At 42.4% G+C, this 23,067-nt stretch overlaps 1 protein-coding gene across 2 annotated transcripts in view; it reads right to left on the reverse strand.

Annotated features, from left to right (window-relative positions):
* Positions 1-22,354, reverse strand: part of OGDHL (oxoglutarate dehydrogenase L) — a 106,606-nt gene extending 84,252 nt beyond the window's left edge. The window contains exons 1-2 of one of the 2 annotated variants that reach the window (XM_074999447.1): positions 22,296-22,354; positions 8,234-8,468 (exon numbers count right to left, since the gene is read on the reverse strand). In XM_074999447.1, the coding sequence (XP_074855548.1) occupies positions 8,234-8,440 (207 nt within the window). In that variant the 5' untranslated portion in view covers positions 8,441-8,468; positions 22,296-22,354. Of the gene's footprint in view, positions 1-8,233; positions 8,469-22,121; positions 22,259-22,295 lie in introns of those variants that run through there. The other variant, XM_074999448.1, reaches the window with a different exon arrangement.
* Positions 22,355-23,067: the final 713 nt, after the last annotated feature.

Raw genomic sequence — 23,067 nt, forward strand, 5'->3', positions numbered from 1 at the left:
CGGAAAAGTGAGAGAGAAAGAGACTTCATTTTTCCCTATTGGATACAGAAGCCAAACAGATGAGCTACAGAAAGTCAGCACAATTTTGACGAAGTGGAAGACGCATTTTCTAAACTGCAGCTAATGGATTTGATTGTCCACAGTAATGAAAAGGGATTAAGTGACCAGAGGTAAAAAGTTGGCTCATTGGGACCCAGCCATTGCAGCTCCCAAAGTGCTCATGATTGCAGGAGATGGCTACTAATGCAGTGCGATGTGGCAGGCAAAGGGATTTTTTCCATTACAGGCGCCCTTTATATTTGCAGGTCTGGGCACTGCTGAAATAAAATGCAAATTCTAATTCAATCAAAAAATTGTGGACTTCCTGTGCACCTGGATAGAAAGCAGCAGAGAAGGAAGTGGTCATACATGGGAGGATCACCATGTAGCTTTGTGGGATACATACAGGACACTTCTGGAGGCTAATAAATTCTATTTAAAGACATGGCACTTCCATACCAGCCTTTATTTGAAATTTTAAATTCAAAATTAATGCTATACCCATACTGTAATATCAACATTTCGTTACTGGCATTAGGGCCCAATAAAATCGAGCTAATGGCATTTACAGTGAAGACAGTGACATTTTAATATAGAGCTAACTCCTTCAAATTTGATTCTCTCTCAGTGTAGATGCAGCCATAGCTGGATTCTAGATAATTGGAGTTAACATGGTAGAATGTCTTGCTCATCCAAAGTATTGCATTTAATAAATCACATTTCTGTGAGGAAAGGCTTCCTGAAAGCTTACTTCGATACAATTAAGCAGAAAATGAATGTTAAAAATTCACACATCAGCATTCACTGAAATTTACTCTTCAAGTTTCAGACCATGAGAATAATGTAGCTAAAAAACAACAACATTTATTAGTGCTCTTTCTGGATGGCAATTAACATTAAGAAGTTTTCCAGAGCTTATTAGCTCGTTTCTAATTTTCACAACATATTTGACAACAGATATTCAATAAATTCAAAGTCACAGTCGTGGAGGGTACAAACATAAATATCACGTCTCTCAAGGTCTCACATTTAAGATACAAAATCAGTATATTACAGGGCAGACATACAAGAAATGGGATAATATAAATCTAGACAAACTATCTTTGAGGCTGTTGGCATGTAAATCAATTTAGAAATTAACACATTTACTTTGCAAAGTTTATAACCACAGGGCCTCTTCCCACTATGTAAACGCAGTACAGGAGGGTTCCCTTTATGCTTTGTGACTTCACAGTCCCTAACCACAATGTAAAGTGAAGGGCTGTATAAATGAGGAATTTTTCCCCATAATAATTGTATATACAGGGGGATAGGGACCTCATATGCAGTAATGGTGCCCAGATGACTTACAAAGGGGAATTTTCTACAATAAGAATACATGTAATTACATTGGGATAGGGACTGAGTCCTTTAAATTGTTTGTGTGTTTTAACGTCCTGTTAGCAACGAACCACATACAGTATACAGTAAAATATTTTTAATGTAAAAAATAATAAAATCAAACATACATTTTAAAGGATTTTAACCTTAAAACCCAGAGGTTCCTGCTTCAGTCTGCAGTAAAAACACTTGATTTCCCAGGAATGGTTAAAGGATTACACAAATATATTAAGATGAAGTATTTGCACTCCCAATGCACTCACTTCAAAATTTAGACAGTAAGGAGGACGACGCAAAGGACTGTGGTCCCTTGAAAAAATGACAAGTGCAGACCTGTGCGTTGTATAATAAATTAGTTTCCTTAATTGACAATTTATATGCCAAATGACTTATAATGAAGCAACATATAAGGGGGACCCTCTGTATGTCAAAAGACTTCAGAAACAGCTTCAGAATAGTTACATACAAGAGACGGGCAGATGAGGTACATGGGGGTGGAGGGAGGGAGGGGAGAAGATAGTTTGCTTTCCCTACTGATGTCTTGACTGCATCCATTTCCTGAGTAGATCTGACACTTCATCAGAGGGCAGGGGGAAAAAAAAAGTGCACCATTTAGCTAAAGAAAATTATTTTTTTCCTAGACACACATCCATCAAAACCTTCAGAAACTTGTATGGTATCTATCTTGAAAGACATCAGAATGCAGTCTTCTGGAGCTCTTGTTTACCAGTGTCTGTCACTATCAGTAAAGCTTATTATGCAGATGAATGGACTGGATTAAAAATCCCTCAAAACTAAACCTTGTGGTTGTGTCTACGCTTGGATTCCTCTTCAAAAGAGACATGCAAATGAGGAAAATCAAAAATGCCAATGAGGTTCAGATTTACATATCAGTACTTCACTTGCTTATTCTTTTGAAACAAGAAAAGCAGCTTAGGCACAGCTCTTTCGAAAGTAAACCCCATCTCTGAAAGACCCCTTCTTCCTAAAAAAGAATAGGAACGGTTCTTTCGAAGATGGGGTTTACTTTCAAAGGAGCCTGTGTCTACACTGCTTTTCTTCTTTCAAAAGAATATGCAAATGAGACACCAGATATGTAAAGCTGCATCTCATTTGCATGTTCAATTTCCCCCATTTGCATGCCTCTTTTGAAAGAGGAATGAAAGTGTAAGAACAGCCTGGGAGAGCCACATGGTTTTTTTGACAGTAATGGCAGGAAGAAAGAAAAGTCTCTTTTGAGGGTAGAATTTTTTTGTTGCCAAAAACGAGCATTTTCTGCAACAAAAATCGGGTTGTAGTGTGCATACTCTTATTGTGTTGTCACCAAAAGACAGATTTTGGCAACCAAAACTTGGAAGGGTAGACATACCTGAAGTCCCCGTTTCTGTAACCAAATAAGTTGTTAACATTACATTCCATGGAAAAAATAATGCATAAAACCAAATATTTTAAGCGAATGAGCATCCCTATACTTGATAATTGACAGAAAACTTCCTAGTATAAGAAAAAAAAAATATTAAGGCTGACGGATGTTTAAAAAAACCCGTTTGTGATTGAAGTATGAGAGAATGCCATTTATGTAAATATTTTTGGTGTTTCTTACATTTCACAGCATATTGATTTTAGTAACAACACAGAATACAAAGTGAAGAGTGTTCACTTTATATTTATTTGAAATATAATAGAAAAGAAATAGCACTTTTCAGTTCATTGAATACTATAGTGCATTTTCTTTATCGTGAAAAGGAAACTTACAAATATAGAATTAGGCACAAAAATACCTGCATTCAAAAATAAAAGAAAGTAAAATTGTACAGCCTAAAAGTACACTTGGACCTATTTCTTGTTCAGCCATCCGTTCAAACGAACAAGTCTAGTTACATTTCCATGAGATAAGGCTTCTTGTTTCAATGTCACATGAAAGTACGAATAGGCATTCGCATGGCACTGTTTTAGCCTGCGTCAAAAGATAACTACTTACAGGTGCACTAAAGATTCATCTGTCACTTGATGCTTCAACTACCAATCCAGAGGACCTGCATCCATGCTGATGCAAGATTCTGCTTAATAAAAATCCAAAGCAGTGCAGACTGACATTTATTTTCATCACCCGAGCCTGAAGCCACCAGCAAAATGTATGTTCTTTTTTGGTGATTCAAGTTCTGTACTTTTTGCTCTTTTAAGACAGTGAGGTTCAATTTGGCTTTGGACCCATCACCACATGCCCCCCCACCCCTCCGGCCAGCTGCTACTAACCCCTCCCCCCCACCTGGCACCCTACACCTCCAACCCCCATAGCCATGCACTCTCCCTTTTCCCCTCAAGTGACTTACCCAAGCTGCTGACAGAGCCGTGTCACCCAACCCACCCAGCCCTGAGCCATGCAAGTTGCCTGTGCCCCAGCGAGCCCAGCCCCAGGCAGTGACGAGCACAGAGAGCTGCGCTGCCCCACCCAAGCCACCCAGCACAGCCCTGAGCCACACCACCCGAGCCCCGTCGCCTGAGCCCAACCCTGCCCCGAGAGACATGATACAGTGCCCAAGATGCTCAGCCCAGAGACCTGTGCCCCCCACAGACCTGAGCTGTCCTGCCACCCCGCTGCCATGTTTGTCCCACCAAGTGGTGGGGCGCACGTGCAGAGGGGTTGAGAGCGTGCCATGTGTGCAGCTCTAATGAGCTGCATTTGCCACATCATGCTGTCCAGTTCGCCACATGTGGCGAATGGACAGTGTATCGGACACCACTGTTTTAAGACTTCTGACAGCATGCAAAATAAACTTGTCCTTCTCAGATTTTATAAGGTACTTCAGATTTTCAAATCATGGGTTGAGTGCAATCTTTAGAAATCTCACATTGGTACCATCTTTGAATAGTAACAGAGAGGAAGCCATGCTAGTCTATACACTATCAAAACAAAAAGCAGTCAAGTAGCACTTTAAAGACTAGCAAAATAGCTTATTAGGTGAGCTTTCGTGGGACAGACCCACTTCTTCAGACCATAGCCAGACCAGAACAGATTCTGTATTTAAGGAACAGAGAACCAAAAACAGTAAGCAAGGAGGACAAATCAGAAAAAGATAATCAAGGTGAGCAAATCAGAGAGTGGAGGGTGGGGGGCGGGGGGAAGATCAAGAATTAGATTGAGCCAAGTATGCAGACAAGCCCCTATAGTGACTCAACGTTCCCATCATGATTTAAACCATGTGTTAATGTGCCAAATTTGAATATAAAAGTCAGCTCGTCCACTTCTCTCTCTAAAACGGTGCGATAATTTCTCTTTGATAACACGCATACCTTGAGGTCATTGACAGAATGCCCCATTCCATTCAAATGTTGACTAACTGGTTTGTGGATCTGGAGTGTTTTGATGTCTGTTTTGTGCCCGTTGACCCTTTGTTTAAGGGAGTTAGAAGTCTGTCCAATTTACAAAGCATCTGGACATTGTTGGCACACGATGGCATATATGATGTTAGCAGAGGAGCATGAGAAAGTGTCCGTGATTCTGTGAGTAACCTGGTTAGGTCCAGTGATGGTATTTCCAGAGAAGATATGTGGACAAAGCTGGCAGCGGGCTTTGTTGCAGGGAAAGGTTCCAGGACTGGTGTTCCTGGGGTATAGACTGTGGCTGTTAGTGAGGATCCTCATGAGATTGGGAGGTTGTCTGTAAGAGAGAATAGGCACGTCACCCAGGGCCTTCTGGAGTGTAGCAACTCCCTCCTCAAGCCCCATGCCACCAATGCTCCCAGCTATATGCGAGATACCACCAACTTCCTAAGGAAATTACAAAACATCGGAAAAGTTCCTGATAACACCATCCTTGCCACAATGGATGTAGAGGCTCTGTACACTAATATTCCACATAAGGACGGATTACGAGCAATCAGGAACACCATCCCTGATGCCACCACAGCCAATCTGGTGTCTGACCTCTGTAACTTTGTTCTCACACACAATCATTTCCGTTTTGGGGACAATTTATACCTCCAGATTAGTGGAACTGCTATGGGCACCTGCATGGCCCCACAATATGCTAATATATTTATGGCTGACCTGGAACAACAATTCCTCAGCTCTTGTCCCCTATTACCCTCCTCTACTTAATATACACTAATGACATCTTTATGATTTGGACCCATGGTACAGAGGCTCTAGAAGAATTCCACAGAGACTTTAACAATCTACACCCCACCATCAACTTATGGCTTGATTACAACATGCAAGAGAGATACATTTCCTGGACACTACAGTACTAATCAAGGATGCCCTGATCAGTACCACAAAAACCTACTGATCGCTGTACTTATCTACACCCTTCTAGTTTCCATCCTGCACACGTGACTAGATCCATTGTTTATAGTCAAGCTCTTAGATACAATCGCATTTGCTCTGATCCAACTGACAGCGACCAAAAACTACAAGAACTTTACCAAATATTCATAAACCTGAATTACCCACCAGGAGAAGTAAAAAACAAAAATCGACAGGGCCAGACGCACACCCAGAGACCAGCTACTCCAAGATCAGCCCAAAAAAGCCAAGAACAGAACACCACTGGTCATCACCTACAGCCCCCAACTCGGACCACTGCAACGAATTATTAAAGACCTACAACCTATTTTTAATCAGGATGCTACACTCCAGAAGGCCCTGGGTGACATGCCTGTTCTCTCCTACAGACAACATCCCAATCTCATGAGGATCCTTACTAACAGTCACAGCCTATACCCCAGGAACACCAGCCCTGGAACCCTTCCCTGCAACAAAGCCCGCTGCCAGCTTTGTCCACATATCTTCTCTGAAAATACCATCACTGGACCTAACCAGGTTACTCACAGAATCACAGACACTTTCTCATGCTCCTCTGCTAACATCATATATGCCATCGTGTGCCAGCAATGCCCAGATGCTTTGTATATTGGACAGACTTCTAACTCCCTTAAACAAAGGGTCAACGGGCACAAAACAGACATCAAAACACTCCAGATCCACAAACCAGTTAGTCAACATTTTAATGGAATGGGGCATTCTGTCAGTGACCTCAAGGTATGTGTGTTATCAAAGAGAAATTATCGCACCGTTTTAGAGAGAGAAGTGGATGAGCCGACTTTTATATTCAAATTTGGCACATTAACACATGGTTTAAATCGTGATGGGAACTTTGAGTAACTATAGGGGCTTGTCTGCATACTTGACTCAAATCTAATTCTTGATCTTCCCCCCCACCCCTCCACTCTCTGATTTGCTCACCTTGACTATCTTTTTCTGATTTGTCCTCCTTGCTTACTGTTTTTGGTTCTCTGTGCCTTAAATATAGAGTCTGTTCTGGTCTGGCTATGGTCTGAAGAAGTGGGTCTGTCCCACGAAAGCTCACCTAATAAGCTATTTTGCTAGTCTTTAAAGTGCTACTTGACTGCTTTTTGTTTTGGTACCATCTTTGAATTTTATCAAATCTGCAGTGAAGTATTCTTAGAATTAACATGTGCTGGGTCATCCTCTGAGACTAGTAGAAAGCAGAAAAAAAAAAAAAAAAAAACATAGCAGAAGCAAAACTCTTTCCGAAAAATTTCAAAATTTTATTAATGTATTACTTTTTATAGGAGAATCATCAGCATGGCACCATGTCCTCCAAAATGGTGTCCAAAGCATAAAGGAACATACTAATTTTTAGCACATTTGACATATAAAAATCATACCATGCTAGCTACAAGGATGCTATGCGACTACCTGCGCTCACTTTAATGTAATCTTGTAAAAAAAGAAGTGAGCAGCAGCTTCTCTTGTAAACATGAACTTTTTATTAGTGATTGCCTGAACAAGTTGTAAGATTGAATAGGCTTGTAGGCACTAAGTTTCACATTTTTTCAGTGCAGTTATGTAACAAAAAAAAAAAAAAAAAAATCTGCATATGTAGGTTGCACTTTTTCAATGAAGAGGTTGAACTACAGTACTTGTATGAACTGAACTGAAAAATACAGTATAAATAGTTGTTATGAAAATAGTAAGTGAACATCATATACTTCGTATTCTGTGAGGTAACTGAAGGCAATACATTTGAAGATGTAGGAAAACATCCAAAATGTATAATAAGTTTCAAATGATATTCTCTTGTTTAACAGAATGATTAAAACTGCAATCAAAAATATGTTCCGTTAATGATATGAGTTAACTGAACTTAATCCACGGCCCTAAAAAATATTTTACATACAAAGCATAGAGGTTACAAATGAGAAATACTAGTGGATGTTTGTTGTTATTTAAAAATGCATACAGAGTGAAATATTTTCCAAACTATAGGCAGAAACTTACAGGCAGTTTTACAAAACATTTATGGCTGTAATTTCCAAAGCCAGACTGGAGAACTGCACGTTCAACTCTTTTCAGCAGCTGTACAATACCACTCTGGAAATGTGTCTTCAGTAAAGCAGAGGACGTGTTTGTAACAGGGTCACAACATTAGAAGCTTGAAATTTATGTCTATACTCTAAATTATAACTAAGTTCCTTCAGAAAAAGTAATGTGTTAATAGGATTAAATAATAATATTGCAACAGAACCACTGGAAAAAAGAATCAAGTGTCTTCTTCTATTAATATTTTCAAAACCCAGGACATCCCATAGTCTTGAAACAATGTGACTATACTTGGTGCTTCCTTATATTTTTGTTTTATTGTAATTTCATCACTTGCAACCATATACAGAAGATTAGTTTCATTTAATAAAAAACCTTTACCACACTAACCAAGGAGGACAGAGTGAGATCAATATTTGTACTTTTTAGCTTAATAGTAGAATTTTCATTCAACATTTAGACTCACCTTATGCACACTATTAGGGTTTTCAAGCCATGTGTAGTACATTTCCTCTACATAATTTGAATTACTTCCACTCAAGAATGGCTCTGTGGCTCCTGACGAAACACATCGTTGACTCTGCAGAAATATCTTTGTGGATACATCTTGCTTCACCAAAAATTGAATGCCATGAGGTTTCAAGGTGGCTATAAGAAACCTCAAGTGACTCATGTTTGTTCAAATGGTAGAAGATCCAAGTCTATTAAAAAGAAAAACAAACAATCAGAAGAATGCTCAATATACTAGGGATATCTTACTAGGAAACCTAGTCTTATGCCATTCATTTCCTCTTTAACAAAAAGTTACAGCTTTAACACAAAATATCTTCAAGAAAGTGGAAGGCCTACTGATCAGTTCTAAGCTTGTGCTCTGATCTCTCTGCTGTCTACAGCTATGAATGAGCTGTTAAAGGGCTGCTCATTCTTTTTTCCCCCCACATCCAAAAGTCCATCTCCCAAACTCTCTCAGAACCTGGAACTGATGACACCGAGAGCTTCTACAGCTATAAAGAGGTAATTGCTTGGGCTATGTGCCCCCAACATCCTAGATGCATGAAGGAAAAGGAGACTCACTCATGTCTCTTAGTGATATTGGCAGCTCTTGCTACCATCACTTGAAGGATGACGTGGCATTTTTAAAGACTAGCCCCCCTGACAGATTTCCTAGACGGCTTCCTCCCACATCCTGCACCTGAGAGGGGAAGATGGAACTGCCAGTGCCAAATCCATAGCTCCATGTGTGATGGAGGAGGGCACTGAATATTAAGAGGAACTTGAATAATGGTTAACACTGGCTTTTAGTTTAAAGAAGTCAAGGTTACCTTAAGCGGTGGCTTGTCCATACCCACCTGGCTTATTCTTTTGAAGTTATTCATAATTTGTGTAAAATGAGCACTGTTGAACAGTGACAAAAATAAACTGTTACACTCAGCCACTGCTCAGTTTCTTTGCTTGCTTGCTTTAACTGGACAAGTCATTTTCCTAGAATTCTGAACAAAAAGTTACGCATACATGCAGAGTTTCATCTTCATCTGAGAAATTCTGAGCATTAGCAACTTCCATTGATACCAGTTGATACACAGCCCTCTTGCAGAATTAGACTTCTAAATGTAAACTACAGTTTGAAAGCTGTAGAAGAATCCAACTACATGATTAGAAAAAACAAAATTGCAGGAAGAGCAACAATAGTGTGAGGGGGAAACGGTAATTTTGTTTTCACTTTAGAACACCAGCTGAAAAATTCTAAGACCATAAGGATTATGATATAGAGCAATAATATTCAAAGTTAATCCATGATGATGTGTCATTCCTGGCATGTGCTATTGTGCACAGGTATTGCAAATTAGAGAAATTAGAGACAGAGCATAGACGAGCAACAAAAATGATTAAAGGTCTGAAAAGCATGACCTGTGAGGCATGACTGAAAAGAGAGGATGGAGAGGGGACATGACAACAGCTTTCAAGTATCTAAAAAAGTTTGTTACAAGTAGGTGGGGGGAAAAGTCTTCTCCATAAACTCTGAATGTAGGACAAGCAGCAATGTGCTTAAATTGCAGCCAGGGAGGTTTAGGCTGGACATTAGGAAAGACATCCTGTCAGGGTGGTTATGCACTGGAACAAATTGCCTAGGGAGGATGTGGAATCTCATCACTGGAGTTATTTAAGAGCAGGTTAGATAAACATCTATCAGGGATGATCTAGCTGGTGCTTGATTTCACCATGAGTGCTGGAGACTGAACATAATGAGCTTGAGGTCCCTTCCAGTTCTAATATTATATATGATTCTACAGATAAGACTTCCCAGCACACAGTGGAATGGTCGTACCCAATTCAGACAACACAAGCGCTTCTGAGAGCGAAAGGCACAGGGAAGAAGCACATCCAATGGAAGCAGAGGGGATGATCCTACAGTTGGGACCCTCCTTCCAGAGGATGCAGTATACTCTTGCACTGTGGGAACTCCCATTATTAGAAAGAGACAGGTGATGCGATCATCAGGTGAACCATATAGGGACTTACCTGCCTAGTGTGAAGGCTGCAAATCTCTCACATCATCTAGATAGATGTATGTTTAGTGATGGGGAAGCCAGTGATTTTGGTACATGTAGGTACCAATGCCCACTCTCCAGATCATCATCTTGTTGTGGTGAGTGGGCTTTTGTTGTCCAGTGAACCCGAGAGCGATGCCATAGGGAGGCACATACTCCTGGCAGGGTCACCCTTGATGGCAAAGTCAAGCAGGAGGGTCCAGACAAGGAATGATCCTAAAAGTCATCAAACAGCAGAACAGGAGGAGGAGAGCAAGGGTAACGCTACAATGGTGTGAAGGTGGATGAAGGCTGCAGTGAACAGGAGACTCCCAAACACTGTGGATCCCATGCCATTGTACCTGGGCCTTTTATCTGTCAAAGATGATGTGGTGGCTGCAGCGCAATAGTCCCCGATATTAAAAGAAGTCACGCACAGATGTCCTCCTCTGTGTACTACTCTCCTAAACTTAAGCCCAACGGCAACTGGAGAATAGTGATGGCAGCAGATTGTGAAATCTGGAAGCTTTCAGTCAAGGACCAGCACGTAGGCCGTGGATGTAGCTATCATTCTGGTTCAAGGACTGAGATGGTAGAATGATCTGGCTGCTGCATCCATGACTGAGCAACCCTATTTAGGATCCCCTCGTCATGAATCACGGGTAGTCAGCATAAGTAAAATTAACAGTAAGTTGGCTGAAGAGAGGCCCAGAGACAGTGCCCTGGTGAATTAGGAACTTATTTGACACTTTGAGAAGAAAAACTATGTGATGATAAAAGCAGACGAACAAAAGAAGGCAAATTCCCAGATAAAAAAGTTAACCAGGAAGAACACACACACCGAGGACACTGTTCATCATTCATGGCTGAGGCAACCAGAATTGGGGTGATGCAAGCAGGATGTTCCAAAATTGGTCATGGACAAGCACCCACGGGGAGTGCGGGGTACAACCAATGAACTGAACATCACTGCCTCCTACCAAAAGATAATTACTATATCAGTTTCCCACACAAGTCAGAGTCCATTGATTCGGCATAAGGGGCTGACATGCACATAAAAACTCTTGCCTCAATCAACTAAACATATGTGGGGTGTGGCCAGCCCCAGAGCATGCATGTGAATGGGCTTATAAGAATGTATGTACTTAACTAGGTTATGAAATAGGCTTTAAACTGGGATAAAAATTAGACCATTAACCTTTCAAGCTACACATAACAATTAGAAAGCAAATAAAAAATAAACTATGCAATTTAAACATGGTTTTTAAACTGCTATCTTAAAAGCATACAATAAAGTAGTTTTTACTGTGAAAAGCAACCACTCTGAGTCCAGTCTTTGGGACTGCTGCCAGCCTAATCAACTGTGCAGCATCACCATATTGTGGCAGTCAATTCACCCCAGTTGGGGAAGGAGCTAGAAAAGGTACCCTGATCATAGTCCAAACTCAACCATCCTGACTGGATAACTGCACCCAGTGGGTTCACCTCCATGTAGTCGAAATTGAATGGTAAGCTTTGGAGCATGGAATATTTGGACTCTATGGACAACCCACATAGTAGGCAACCCAAAAGTATCACCCATGAGCTGCGACAACTCAGTGATATAGCTGCCCTGGCAGAAACACATAGACCAGAAAAAGGACAACTTTGATAAGGTGGAGGGTACACCTTTTCTTGGAAAGGAAACCCAAAGGAAGAAAAACAGATTCATGAAACAGGATGTGCCATCAAGAATGAACTGACAAAGATCTACCTGAAGTCCTTGTCAGCATCAGTGAGCATCTCATGACTCTCTGCTTGAAACTTGCCAAAAACCAAACAGGCAACTATCATCAATGATTATGGACCAACTCTAGATGCAAAACAGTGACATGAAGATGTTCTTCAGCCAAACAGACAGTCTTGAAAGACATTCCCAAAGACAACAAGATTACTACCTTGGGATTTCAATGCCAGGGTCAGAAGAGACATGGACCTCTAGCAGACTACCACTGGGAAAGAAGTCAGCAACAGCAACTACAACGGAGACCCTCCCTTATGAAATGTGCAGACCATGATATTGTAATCACAAATACCCTCTTCTGCCAGAGAAACAAATTTAAGACCTCATGTCAACATCCTTAATTGAAGCACTTGCACTTCGTAGACTATGTCATTGTACATGCTCTGGATCAGTGCAATTTACTTCTTACACATGCAATGACTAGCGCTAATGACTGCTGGACTGATCACCGTCTTTTGATTCACCATGTCAACCAGGATTTGTCACCAAATGGATCCGTTTCCTCTGACTTCTCCAACAAAAGATCAATGTACAAGACTAGATGGACCCCATGAGATGAAGTAACTTCCAGATAGGACTCCAAAGGAAGCTGCCAACAGTACACCCTGAAGATGTGGAACAACGCTGGTGTCAATTGAAAAAGCCATCACTGGAGCTTGTGGAGGAACCATTGGCTACCAGTCCAGGAAGAATTGGGACTGGTTTGATGAGAAAGATGTGGAAATTGAATGCCTGATTCAGGCAAAAAGGAAAGCCTCTAGGGCACAGCAAAGTGATATCAACTGCACAACAAAGAGAGTAGTGTATGTCAAAGCCAAAGCAGAAGTCCAATGTAAAACAAGGACTCTGGGGGAAAAAAAAAACAAACCATTGGTAGACTGATGATACAAGGAGTTTCTTCAATGCCATCAAATCTGTTTATGGACCAAGAAAACATGGAATCAATCTCCTAAAATTAAAGGATGGTACTAAGCTTTTGAAAGACAAGGGATAAGGTATGGTGCCTAGCCTTTTGTCAAAGGCGGGAGATGGATGGCAGGAGACAAATCCCTTGATCATTGTCTTCAGTTCACCTCCTCTGGGGCACCAGTCACTGGCTACTGTCAGCAGACAGGATACTGGGCTAGATGGACCTTTGGTCTGACCCAGTATGGCCGTTCTTATGTTCTAATGAAGAAATTGCTTCTCACTGGAGGAAGCACTGGAGCTCTTGACCAGTCCCTCCACCATGATCCTAGAATCCTTTGACCAAATCCCTCTTGCAACAGATCTCACTCAGGGTAGGAAGTAAGCTGCCACCAAAGCAATGAAGTACAACAAGGCAATTGAACTAGATGGAATCCCTGCTGAAGAATTCAAAGTAGGCGGGTCAGAGCTCCACAAACAACTCCACCTTCAGATTCTCAAGATCTAGGATAGAGAGCAGATGCCGCAAGAATTCAGACACACTGATCATCAGTCTCTTCAAGAAGGGTGACAAAAATCAGACTGTGAAAAGTTTTAGGGCATCTCCCTCCTGACAACAGCAGAGGAAATCTCAGCTCGAATCCTTGCAAACCTACTCCTGCCACACTCAGAGCAAATTCTCCCAGAATCCCAGTGTGGCTTCTGACCATTCTGAGAAACAGCAGACATGATCTTCACTGCCCAGAAACTGCAAGAAAAATGTTGTGAACAAAACCAACCTTACACATGAGTTTATCAACCTAACCAAAGCATTCAACTCGGTCAATCACAGACCACTCAAAAATTGGCTGCCCCCCAAAAAATTCATCAGCCTCTTGAGGCTGTTTCACAACAACACGTCTGCCACAGTACTGAGCAACAGCAGATCCCAAAGGAACCCACTTGAGGTCAAAACAGGAGTCAAATAAGGCCACATCATTGCCCATCTCTGTTCTGCATCTTCATCACCATGACCCTTCACATTATTGATGGCAAGCTTCCAGATGACATGAAGCTTGTCTGTGGAATGAATGGGAAGTTTTTCAATCTCAGGAGGCCGAAGGCTAAAAGCAAGACCTCAATAATGGAGCTCCAGTATGCAGATGACAACATGGTCATTGCTCTTTCTCCTGCAGCCCTTCAGACCATCTTAAGCACCTTCGCAGCAACATCTGAAAATTTCAGCCTCACACTGAACAACGAAAAGACAGAGGTGCTCCATCAACCCTCTGCAATGGTGCTATCCAATGTACCTTCTATTGAAGTCAATAGAGAACTGCTGGAAAATGTGGAGCATTTCCCATACCTTGGAAGTCATCTTTCCACTAAACTCGACAATAATGCAGAAATCCAGCACCAGCTGAGCTGTGCAAGCTCTATTTTTGCCCACCTGAGACAAAGGGTCTTTGAGAACCAGGACACCTATGCAGAGACAAAATTCCTTATATACAGTGCAGTGGTTGTTCCAACACTACTGTATGCATATGAAATCTGGACAACATACAAGCAGCACTTGAAGAATATCATCAAGGCTGCCAGCCTTGAAGCCATTATCTTCCACCAACAATTTTGCTGGACTGCTCATGTAGTTCAGATGTCTGATCAGTGCCTCCCAACACAGATTCAGTTTTCGAATGTGAAGGAAGGCCAGAGGTGCACTGGGGGCCAGAGGAAGCAATATAAGGATGCGTTGAAAGCACACATGAAAGTGCAGCATTGGTGTCAACACTTGGGAGAACCTTGCCCATGACTGTCCCCAGTGGAGAGTGGTAATCCAGGAGGGGGTGGCACAATTTGAGAGGGACCCACCACAGTGCAGAGGAGGAGAACAGCTAGCCAAAAATTCAAAAGGAAATAGCAAAAAAATATATTAAGTACATCAGAAGCAGGAAGCCTGCTAAAGTGGAGTCAGACGATCCAGGCGCTAAAGGAACAGTCAAGGATGATAAAGTCATTGCATAGAAACTAAATGGATGTTTTACCTAAGTCTTCATTGCTGAGGATGTTAGGGAGATTTCAAATCCTGAGCCATTCTTTTTAGGTGACAAATCTGAGGAGATGGCCCAGATTGAGATGTCATTAGGAGGTGGTCTGGGGGGAGGGAGAAGATGATAAACTGAACAGTAATAAGTCACCAGGACCGGATGGGATTCATCCAAGAGTGCTAAAGAATTCAAATGTGAAACTGTTGAACTACTAATTGTGGTTTGTAACCTATCCTTTAAATCATCTTCCGTGCCAAGTAACAGGAAGATAGCTAATGTGATGCCAATCTTTAAAAAGGGCTCTACAGGTGATCCTAGCACTCACAGATGAGTAAGTCTAACATCAGTACTGGGAAATTTAGTTGAAACTATAGTAAAGAATAGATTTATCAGACACATTGATAAGCATAATTTGATGGGAGGAGAAAGTCAACATTATTTCTGTAAAGAGAAATCATGCCTCACTAATCCACTAGAATTTTTAAAGGGGTCAACAAGCATGTGGACAAGGGGGAATCCAGTGGATATAGTGTACTCAGATTTCCAGAAAGACTTTGACAAGGTCCCTCAACAAAGGCTAAGTAAACGGCCATGGAATAAGAGAGAAGGTCCTATCATGGACTAGTCACCAGTTAAAACTACACTGTCCAATATACACTGTCTGTTCATCAGATGCAGCAAACTGGACAGCACGGTGTGGTGAAGTGGCTCATTAGAGCAGCACACTTGGAGCACCCTCTGCCCCTCCGCACACATGCCCCACCACTTGGTGAGACAAGCATGGCAGCAGCAGTAGAGGCAGCTCCTCCTGAGGCTCGCTCGGGCCATGGGACTGCTCATTCAGGATGGTGGCTTGTGCGCTGCTCCAGTGAGTCACCTGCAATTTTTGTGGGGGGGGGGGCAGTTGGGGGGAGTAGGGTGCCTGGCTTGCAGGGGTGGCACTTGGCTGGGGGGTGGGAGGCATGTGGCAATCCACTTAATTGCTTTTCAACACCACTGGGTTAAAAGAAAAGAAACAAAGGCTAGGAATAAAATGGTCAGTTTTCAGAGTGAAAAGGGACTACCAGTGGTATCCTGCAGTAGTCCCTATGGGGACCAATCCTATTCAACATATTCAAACCAATCTGGAGAAAGGGTTAAAGAGTGAGATGCCAAAATTTGCAGATGATACTGAACTGCTGAAGATAGTTAAGTCCAAAACAGGTTGTTAAAAGCTTCATAAGCATCTCACTAAACTAGGTGACTAGTCAACAAAATGGCAGATGAATTTTAATGTTGATAAATGCAAAGTAACATCTATTGCAAAACATAAGTACAAAATGATGGGGACTAAATTAGCTATTACCACTCAAGAGAGATCTTGAAGTCATTGTGGATAGTTCTCTGAAAACACTCACTCAATGCGCAGGGGCAGGCAAAAAAGCAAATAGAATGTCAGGCATAATTAAAAAAAAAAAAGGGTGGGGGGGACAGAGACTTATGTCCTCTATATAAATCCATGATATGTGCACATCCTGAATACTGAGTACAGATGTGGTTACCTCATCTCAAAAAAAAGATATCTTGGCATTGGAAAAAGGTTCAGGAAAAGGCAACAAAATGATCAGGGGTTTGGAATAGCTACCATGTGAGAAGAAATTAAAAAGACTGGAACTTTTCAGTCTCAAAACAGGAGACGAAAGGGCAAATGATAGAAATTAACAAAATCATCACAGGTATGGAGAAAGTAAAATAAGGAAAAGTTATTTACTTGTTCCCGTAACACAAGAACTAGGGGTCACCAAAGGAAATTAATCGTTAGTAGGTTTAAAACAAAAAGGAAGTAACTTCACACAGCATACAGTCAGCCTGTGGAACTCTTGCCAAAGGGTGTTCTGAACACTGGGACTTTAACAGGGTTCAGAAAAGACCTAGGTGAAATCAGAGAGGTCCATCACTAGCTAGCATGGGTAGGAAAGTTGTCCTTAGCCTTTGTCACAAGTTGGAAATGGGTAAGAGGAGGGGTCACTTGATTATGTGTTCTGTTCATTCCTCTGAGGCACTTGGCAATGGCCACTGTCAGAAGGCAGGACACTGGGGTAGATGGACCTTTTGGCTGACCCAGTAAGGCTGTTCTTATATTATGTACAGAACAGAACTATATATTAAACAATTCTGCCTGAAAATTCCATTTCTATCTAATAATGGTACAAGGTAATTATTATTCCTAATGTACTCACACTCCTCCTCCTTAACTCTGCTAACCATTGATTTCTCCGTGTGTCCTTTTATTTGCTTTATTGGTTTTCTATAATTCCTACCATCTAACTTATATTCAGTGTTATCAACTTCCCCTTTATTCCACTGATGTCACTTCATCCTGGAACAGTTGATTTAAAAAAAAAAAAAAGAAAAGAAAACACACACTAGTGTATCCTCTCAGTTATAGATTTTTGAGCATTTAGTAAAATATCATTAAACACTTCCCTTCTTATCATTCATTTCTCTGCTTGCAAACACCAAAAAAAAGGTCCTGCATCATTGCCAGACACAAGCTACAGTACAGACACTGAAGTTAAAACTCTTTGCAGTCTATCCCCACACTACCGATCATCTCTCATTCACTATCAAGATGCTACCTCTGATATGCCAATAATGCCAACCTCCACCATTAGGTTGTTACAGCTTCAAAACAAACATCTTCATGCTTCCTCCCATCCTGCTCCTCACACTTTGGAGAAGCTCCCAAAAATCATCTGCCAAATGAATATTTGCCTACTTAATATCATTCCTCAAAACTCTTCTTCTGTGATGCTTCCAAAAAATTAGCAGTTAGGGCTCTGGAATGCTGAGGTAACTAGCTATCAAACTAACACTAACTCATTGTTTCCTTGTACTCCCATTCATATGCCTATATGCAATTGTTATAAGCTTTGATTGTAAACTCTTCAGGACACAAGGCTGTTTTTTTCTTCTGTTCTGTACAGTGACTAGCAAAACAGAGTACTGCTCATGTAGAGAGCTCCCACGTACCATCATAATACCAATAAATAATAAATATCTTGGAGACAGATGATAGTAATATAAAAACCCAAGCTGTTCAGGATCACACAGCAGAGTTAAAAAAATATATTTTTAGACCTCTAAAATCGTATTTTCTAGCATATAAGGGCGGTTTTAATATAAGGGCGGTTTTAATATAAGGGCATTACAAACAATTATGTGCATATCCTTTCATGTGTCACAGCATAATGTAAAATTCTTCTATTTCTCAAATCAGTGTGTTATCAAAGAAAGAACTGAGACACAGGAGTGCGTGGCAGGGTGGAGCGGGACAAGCACATGTGCCCAAGCCATGCTCCTCTGCAGGAGCATCCTGCTACCACTCCAGGTAGGAGCACCTAGCAGGGCAGTGTGGGACAAAGCATTCTGCCCGAGCACCCTACCCCCACTTGCAGTGACCATCAGGCAAGTCAGAGCAGGAAAAGCACCTGTGTACCAAAGACCCTTTTTGTATTACCTGTATCTGCTCCAATAACCACAAAAATGAACCATGGATAGCTGCAAACACATAGCAGATCTGCAGGCCTCTATAGACATAACAACAGCTACCTTTACTGTATTTTTAAAAACATGGAGTAGTTTGCAAATTGACTGTATCCATTAAATATTCCAGCAGTGAAAAAAAAGAAGCAAGGGATTTACAAGTGACACGACATCTGTCTTTTGTTCAACTTAAAAGAGAGTCAAGTGAACGCTCGTAAGAGATAATCAAGTTACTGACTATATAAAAAAAATCACAAAGGCAGATCAGTTGTCTCTTATGATGGTAAAAGAACATTACTGCCAAGGCAAACTGTTACCAGACATATTATCCCCACCTAACATCAAAGTGTTACCTTATTTTACAACGATAAAACACAGAAGTTGATAGAGCCACCTCTCATGTTAACTCCACAATAAGTCTAACCTTGCCCTGGTTCCTCCCCATGCTTGCTGATCTCCAGCACAGACACCCACTAATGAACATCAATACTTAAATCAGAGAACAGTGAGCATCAGGCAAGTGCGATCAGAGCATTTCGGCCTACTCAGGCCTATGTCCACCATTCAAAAACCAGCATACAGGGCAGCAGACAAAGATCAAGAAACAGAATTATTCCAACCATGAAATGAGAACAGTGTTTGGCAAGGGAGCATGCCAAGTGACGAGTAACCAAAAGGAAAATATTAACTGAATCTCTACCAGGAACTGTCAAATGAGAACACAGTACTAAAAGGGAAGGAAAAATAAACTTGATATTTATTAAACAAAATAAACCACTCCAGCATTAAAGCAGTGGAGGAAAACACACAGCACTGCGAGATTTAAGTCTGAAACCCTACACGTCTGTACTGTGATACAGCTTACAATAAACTAGTTTTCAAACCTTGCACAAGAAACTTTTGACATTGACAAGACTGTCAACTACCTCAGTCATTTGTCTAATCTCGCTTTTAGAGAAAGCAGAGATGGAAAGGGAAGGTTATGGTATAGGAGGTCTGACATCAATGGCAATTTTCTTATTCTTCACTGCTCTCTAGACTTCAGTACAGCATAGTAACTGTACCTCATTCTCCTAGAATACCAGATGTGTATAGTGATTCTTTTTAGGATATCTTTGAAGACTTTATTCCCCTGCCCATGAAGAAATGAACAGTCTGGCCTAAGCTTAAGAAAAAGCATCTGTCTTTATAGCACATATATTTTTCAAAATGCATTCTATGCCACCCCCTCCTAAGAGTTTCCTCAACAGCATAATTCTCTACAACATATGGTTGATGCAGAAGAATGGATAAATGTAGCAAAACCAGTAGAAGCTAGCGTCTTATGGATCTTTCAACTGAAGCATAATAATTCAATCTCAGGGGACTTCTATAATTGTTTTAGCTCTGCAGGCCTCTCACTCCCAGACCCTCAATTTGGAAAGCCAGCAAATAAGATAGGACGAGCATTCCCTTTCTCTTTTGCTTTTCAGTGCAACTCCTAATGTAGAAAAGGTGGAGGAAAACTATACATTCAAGACTTTTCTCTACAGATTCAGAATTAAGTGAATTATAAGGGCACAATAAAAAAAATTCCATTTTAAATGCCAGATTATAAACATAGTAAAAGCTCTGTTCCTGGGTATGTTGGTGGAATGGGGGAGTGCTGCTTAATCAAATATTCTGGTTAAGTAACAGTTATGACTTTATCAATGGAATACCAATTGTCAAAGAATTAGAGCAAAATTAATAAAGTATAAAAGAGTATACAGATGCTCACCAATCCAAGCTCTTACGGTGTGTACAGTTTTCTATATCTTATGACACTACATATCACTATGGGCTTGTCTACACCACCACCCTCCTTCAAAGTAGGGTGTTGGGAGTTTACTAATGAAGTGCTGCGCTGCATACGCAGCACTTCATTAAGCAAATTCTCCCCACCCCCCCACAAGGCAACTTTGAAGTTTTAAACTTCAAAGTACCGGCTCGCATCTAGCCGCAGCTCACCCGCCAGTAGTTCAAAGTTCACTTTACTAGACACAAGCCAGTACTTCGAAGTTTTAAACTTCCAAGTTGCTGCAGGGGGCAATTTGCTTAATGAAGTGCTGTGTATGCAGTGCAACACTTCATTAGTAAACTCCCAACACCCTCATTACCTTCCTTCCTTTGAAGGAGGGTGGTAGTGTAGACAAGCCCTATACGCAACAAGTAGCATCATACTGACCACTAAAAATAACCTTCACATGAAAACTACACTGAACATAATTTAATCTCTCTTTGATGATTCAAAAGGCACTTCAGGATCTTGCAGTGCCTCAGGGTCAACATTGTCAACATCAATTGTCCCTGTAGATATAGAAGGTATAGGATTAAGCTGTACCTGTAATGACCCTATGACACATCCTGGAAGCTGCTTTTTATAATAAACTAAAATGGATTCCTGGTTTCAGCTTGTTTACTTGTCTTCTGCATCTGTTGCACAATAGCATAGTGTAGAAGATTTAATTACATAATCTCCTGGGCAGCATACTAGTTTAGGTTACTAGACTGAAGATTTGTATTGAGATATCAAATATGCCAGGTAACTGAACTTCTTGGTTAATTAAGTGCTACATAACAGCTTTTCTTGTGTTTAGCTCTTACACAGAGCTTTTCATCAGTAGATCTCAAAGCATTTTACAAAAGGAAGTAAGCACAGCTGTCCTAATTTTACAGATGAGAAAATGAGCACAGAAAAGCTAAGTCACTTGCCAAAGGTCATCTAGTAAGTCAAACAGTATAACACCCAGGTCTTCTGAATCCCACATCTGTACTCTTTCCACTAGGCCATGCTACCTCCCATAGAATTAAATGCTATTACATAATTACCTATTCCAATCTTGAACACAAAATCATTTAATTTTTTTAACTTTACAGAAAAACTTGACCATCTAAGTCCCCATCTTTATACAAACTAGTGATATTTCATCAACGCTATTACATTGTCTTTTTTAATTTGTTTATTCTTTTTCACATGTGTGATGCTGCAACCCATGGGGAAGCATCAAAATGCAGTGCAACACCAAGGAGCCAGAGATTACTTGGCTACACAGTAGTGGCCAAATTACATTAGTTCAAAATACCTGTACTGTCTAAAGCAGCGGTCACTCTGTTAATTTGGGTTTCACGCCTGGTTAGATTACAGTTACAAAGTCCATCATCATAAACACCCACTTAGCCACCACGGTCCAGAAGAGGCCCAGCCACGGAAGTCTGCTGGGCAACATTACTAAACCGGCATTTACCCCTCAAATGTCCCCCGGCGCCCTAAGTAGCTTTGTCTGGGCAAGAAAATCCGAAGATCTTCCCCCAGCCTTTGCCACCCTCCAGGCCCGGCCTGTGCCCAGACTGACCCCTGCCCGAGGCAGCCAGGCCTTGCCCACGAAAACCAAGGGCTTTGCAAAGGTATTATGCGCTCCTCCATCCCCCGCCAGGGGGAGGTATCTGCCTCTTGCGCAAGGGGCAATGCCCCAGCCCCCGGGGCCCCTCTGCCCGCTCCAGGCCGCCTGTCCCAGCGCGGTGGCCCAAAGCAGGCGCGCTCCGGCACAGCTGGGGAGCGGGACAGACCTGGGTGCGGGGCGAGAGGCTCCGACAAGCCCCGGAGATACCGCGGCGCTCGCAGCCCGCGCCAGGGCCGCGACTGAAGGAGAAGGCCCGGGCCGCCGCCGCCGCCGCACCAGAGGAGGGCAGAGACGCGAGGCTCCTGCCTGCGAATTTGGGGGGGGGGAGGGGGGTATTTACCTGCGTCACGTGCGGCACGGATGACCGCGCGCTTGGAACCTAGATGTCCTCAGCGTCCGCTGGGCGTGGTGAGGTCATCACACGATGGGTGGGAGGGGCCACGCGGGAAGCGAGCGAGCGCCTGGCGCTGTCCGCGGGGCGGTGCTGGACGGAGACAAGGGGGCAGGACAGCTGCGAGCGCCCACCTGCTTTCCGCCCCCCCCCCCCCCCGGCCCCCCGCCTCATGGACTCGCCCGGTCCAACCAGCCACCTCCCCCTCGGTCCCGCGCCCCCCCGCTCCCACGGCCCCCTTTAGCCATCCGCCTCCCACGCCGCCCTCCACCCCAGAAGATTGCCCTGAATTACCCCCCCAGGGCCCTCCCACCTACCCTTCCCCTCAGGACACGCCTCACCCCACCTTCTGCATCCGCACCTGCCCCACGCACTCAGGGCCGTCCCATGGTTCCCTTCTGGCATTTCGGACGTGGCAAGTGAACCAAGTCCCTGCGTCTCGTGGGACCCCTTCCAACTCCCACAGCTCCCCTTTCCCTCCCCTGTCTCTCCGGGTGCGCCCTTGTCTCCCAGCTGTTCTCTCTGTCGTCCTCTTTCCCCTCCACTCTCCCTCTAGTGCACAGCCACCCCCTCACTGTCTTCAAGCTATGGGCCCCGTCTCTGCCCCCTCCAGTCCAGTCCACCTTATGGTCACATCTTCACATACTTTTCCACAGGTCACCTATAAACGCCCCCCTGGCCTAGATGTTTTTGTAACCCCCACAGGAGTCCCTGTTTTTCT

Source organism: Carettochelys insculpta, chromosome 7, assembly GCF_033958435.1.
Source record: "Carettochelys insculpta isolate YL-2023 chromosome 7, ASM3395843v1, whole genome shotgun sequence".
Classification (NCBI taxonomy): domain Eukaryota; kingdom Metazoa; phylum Chordata; order Testudines; family Carettochelyidae; genus Carettochelys; species Carettochelys insculpta.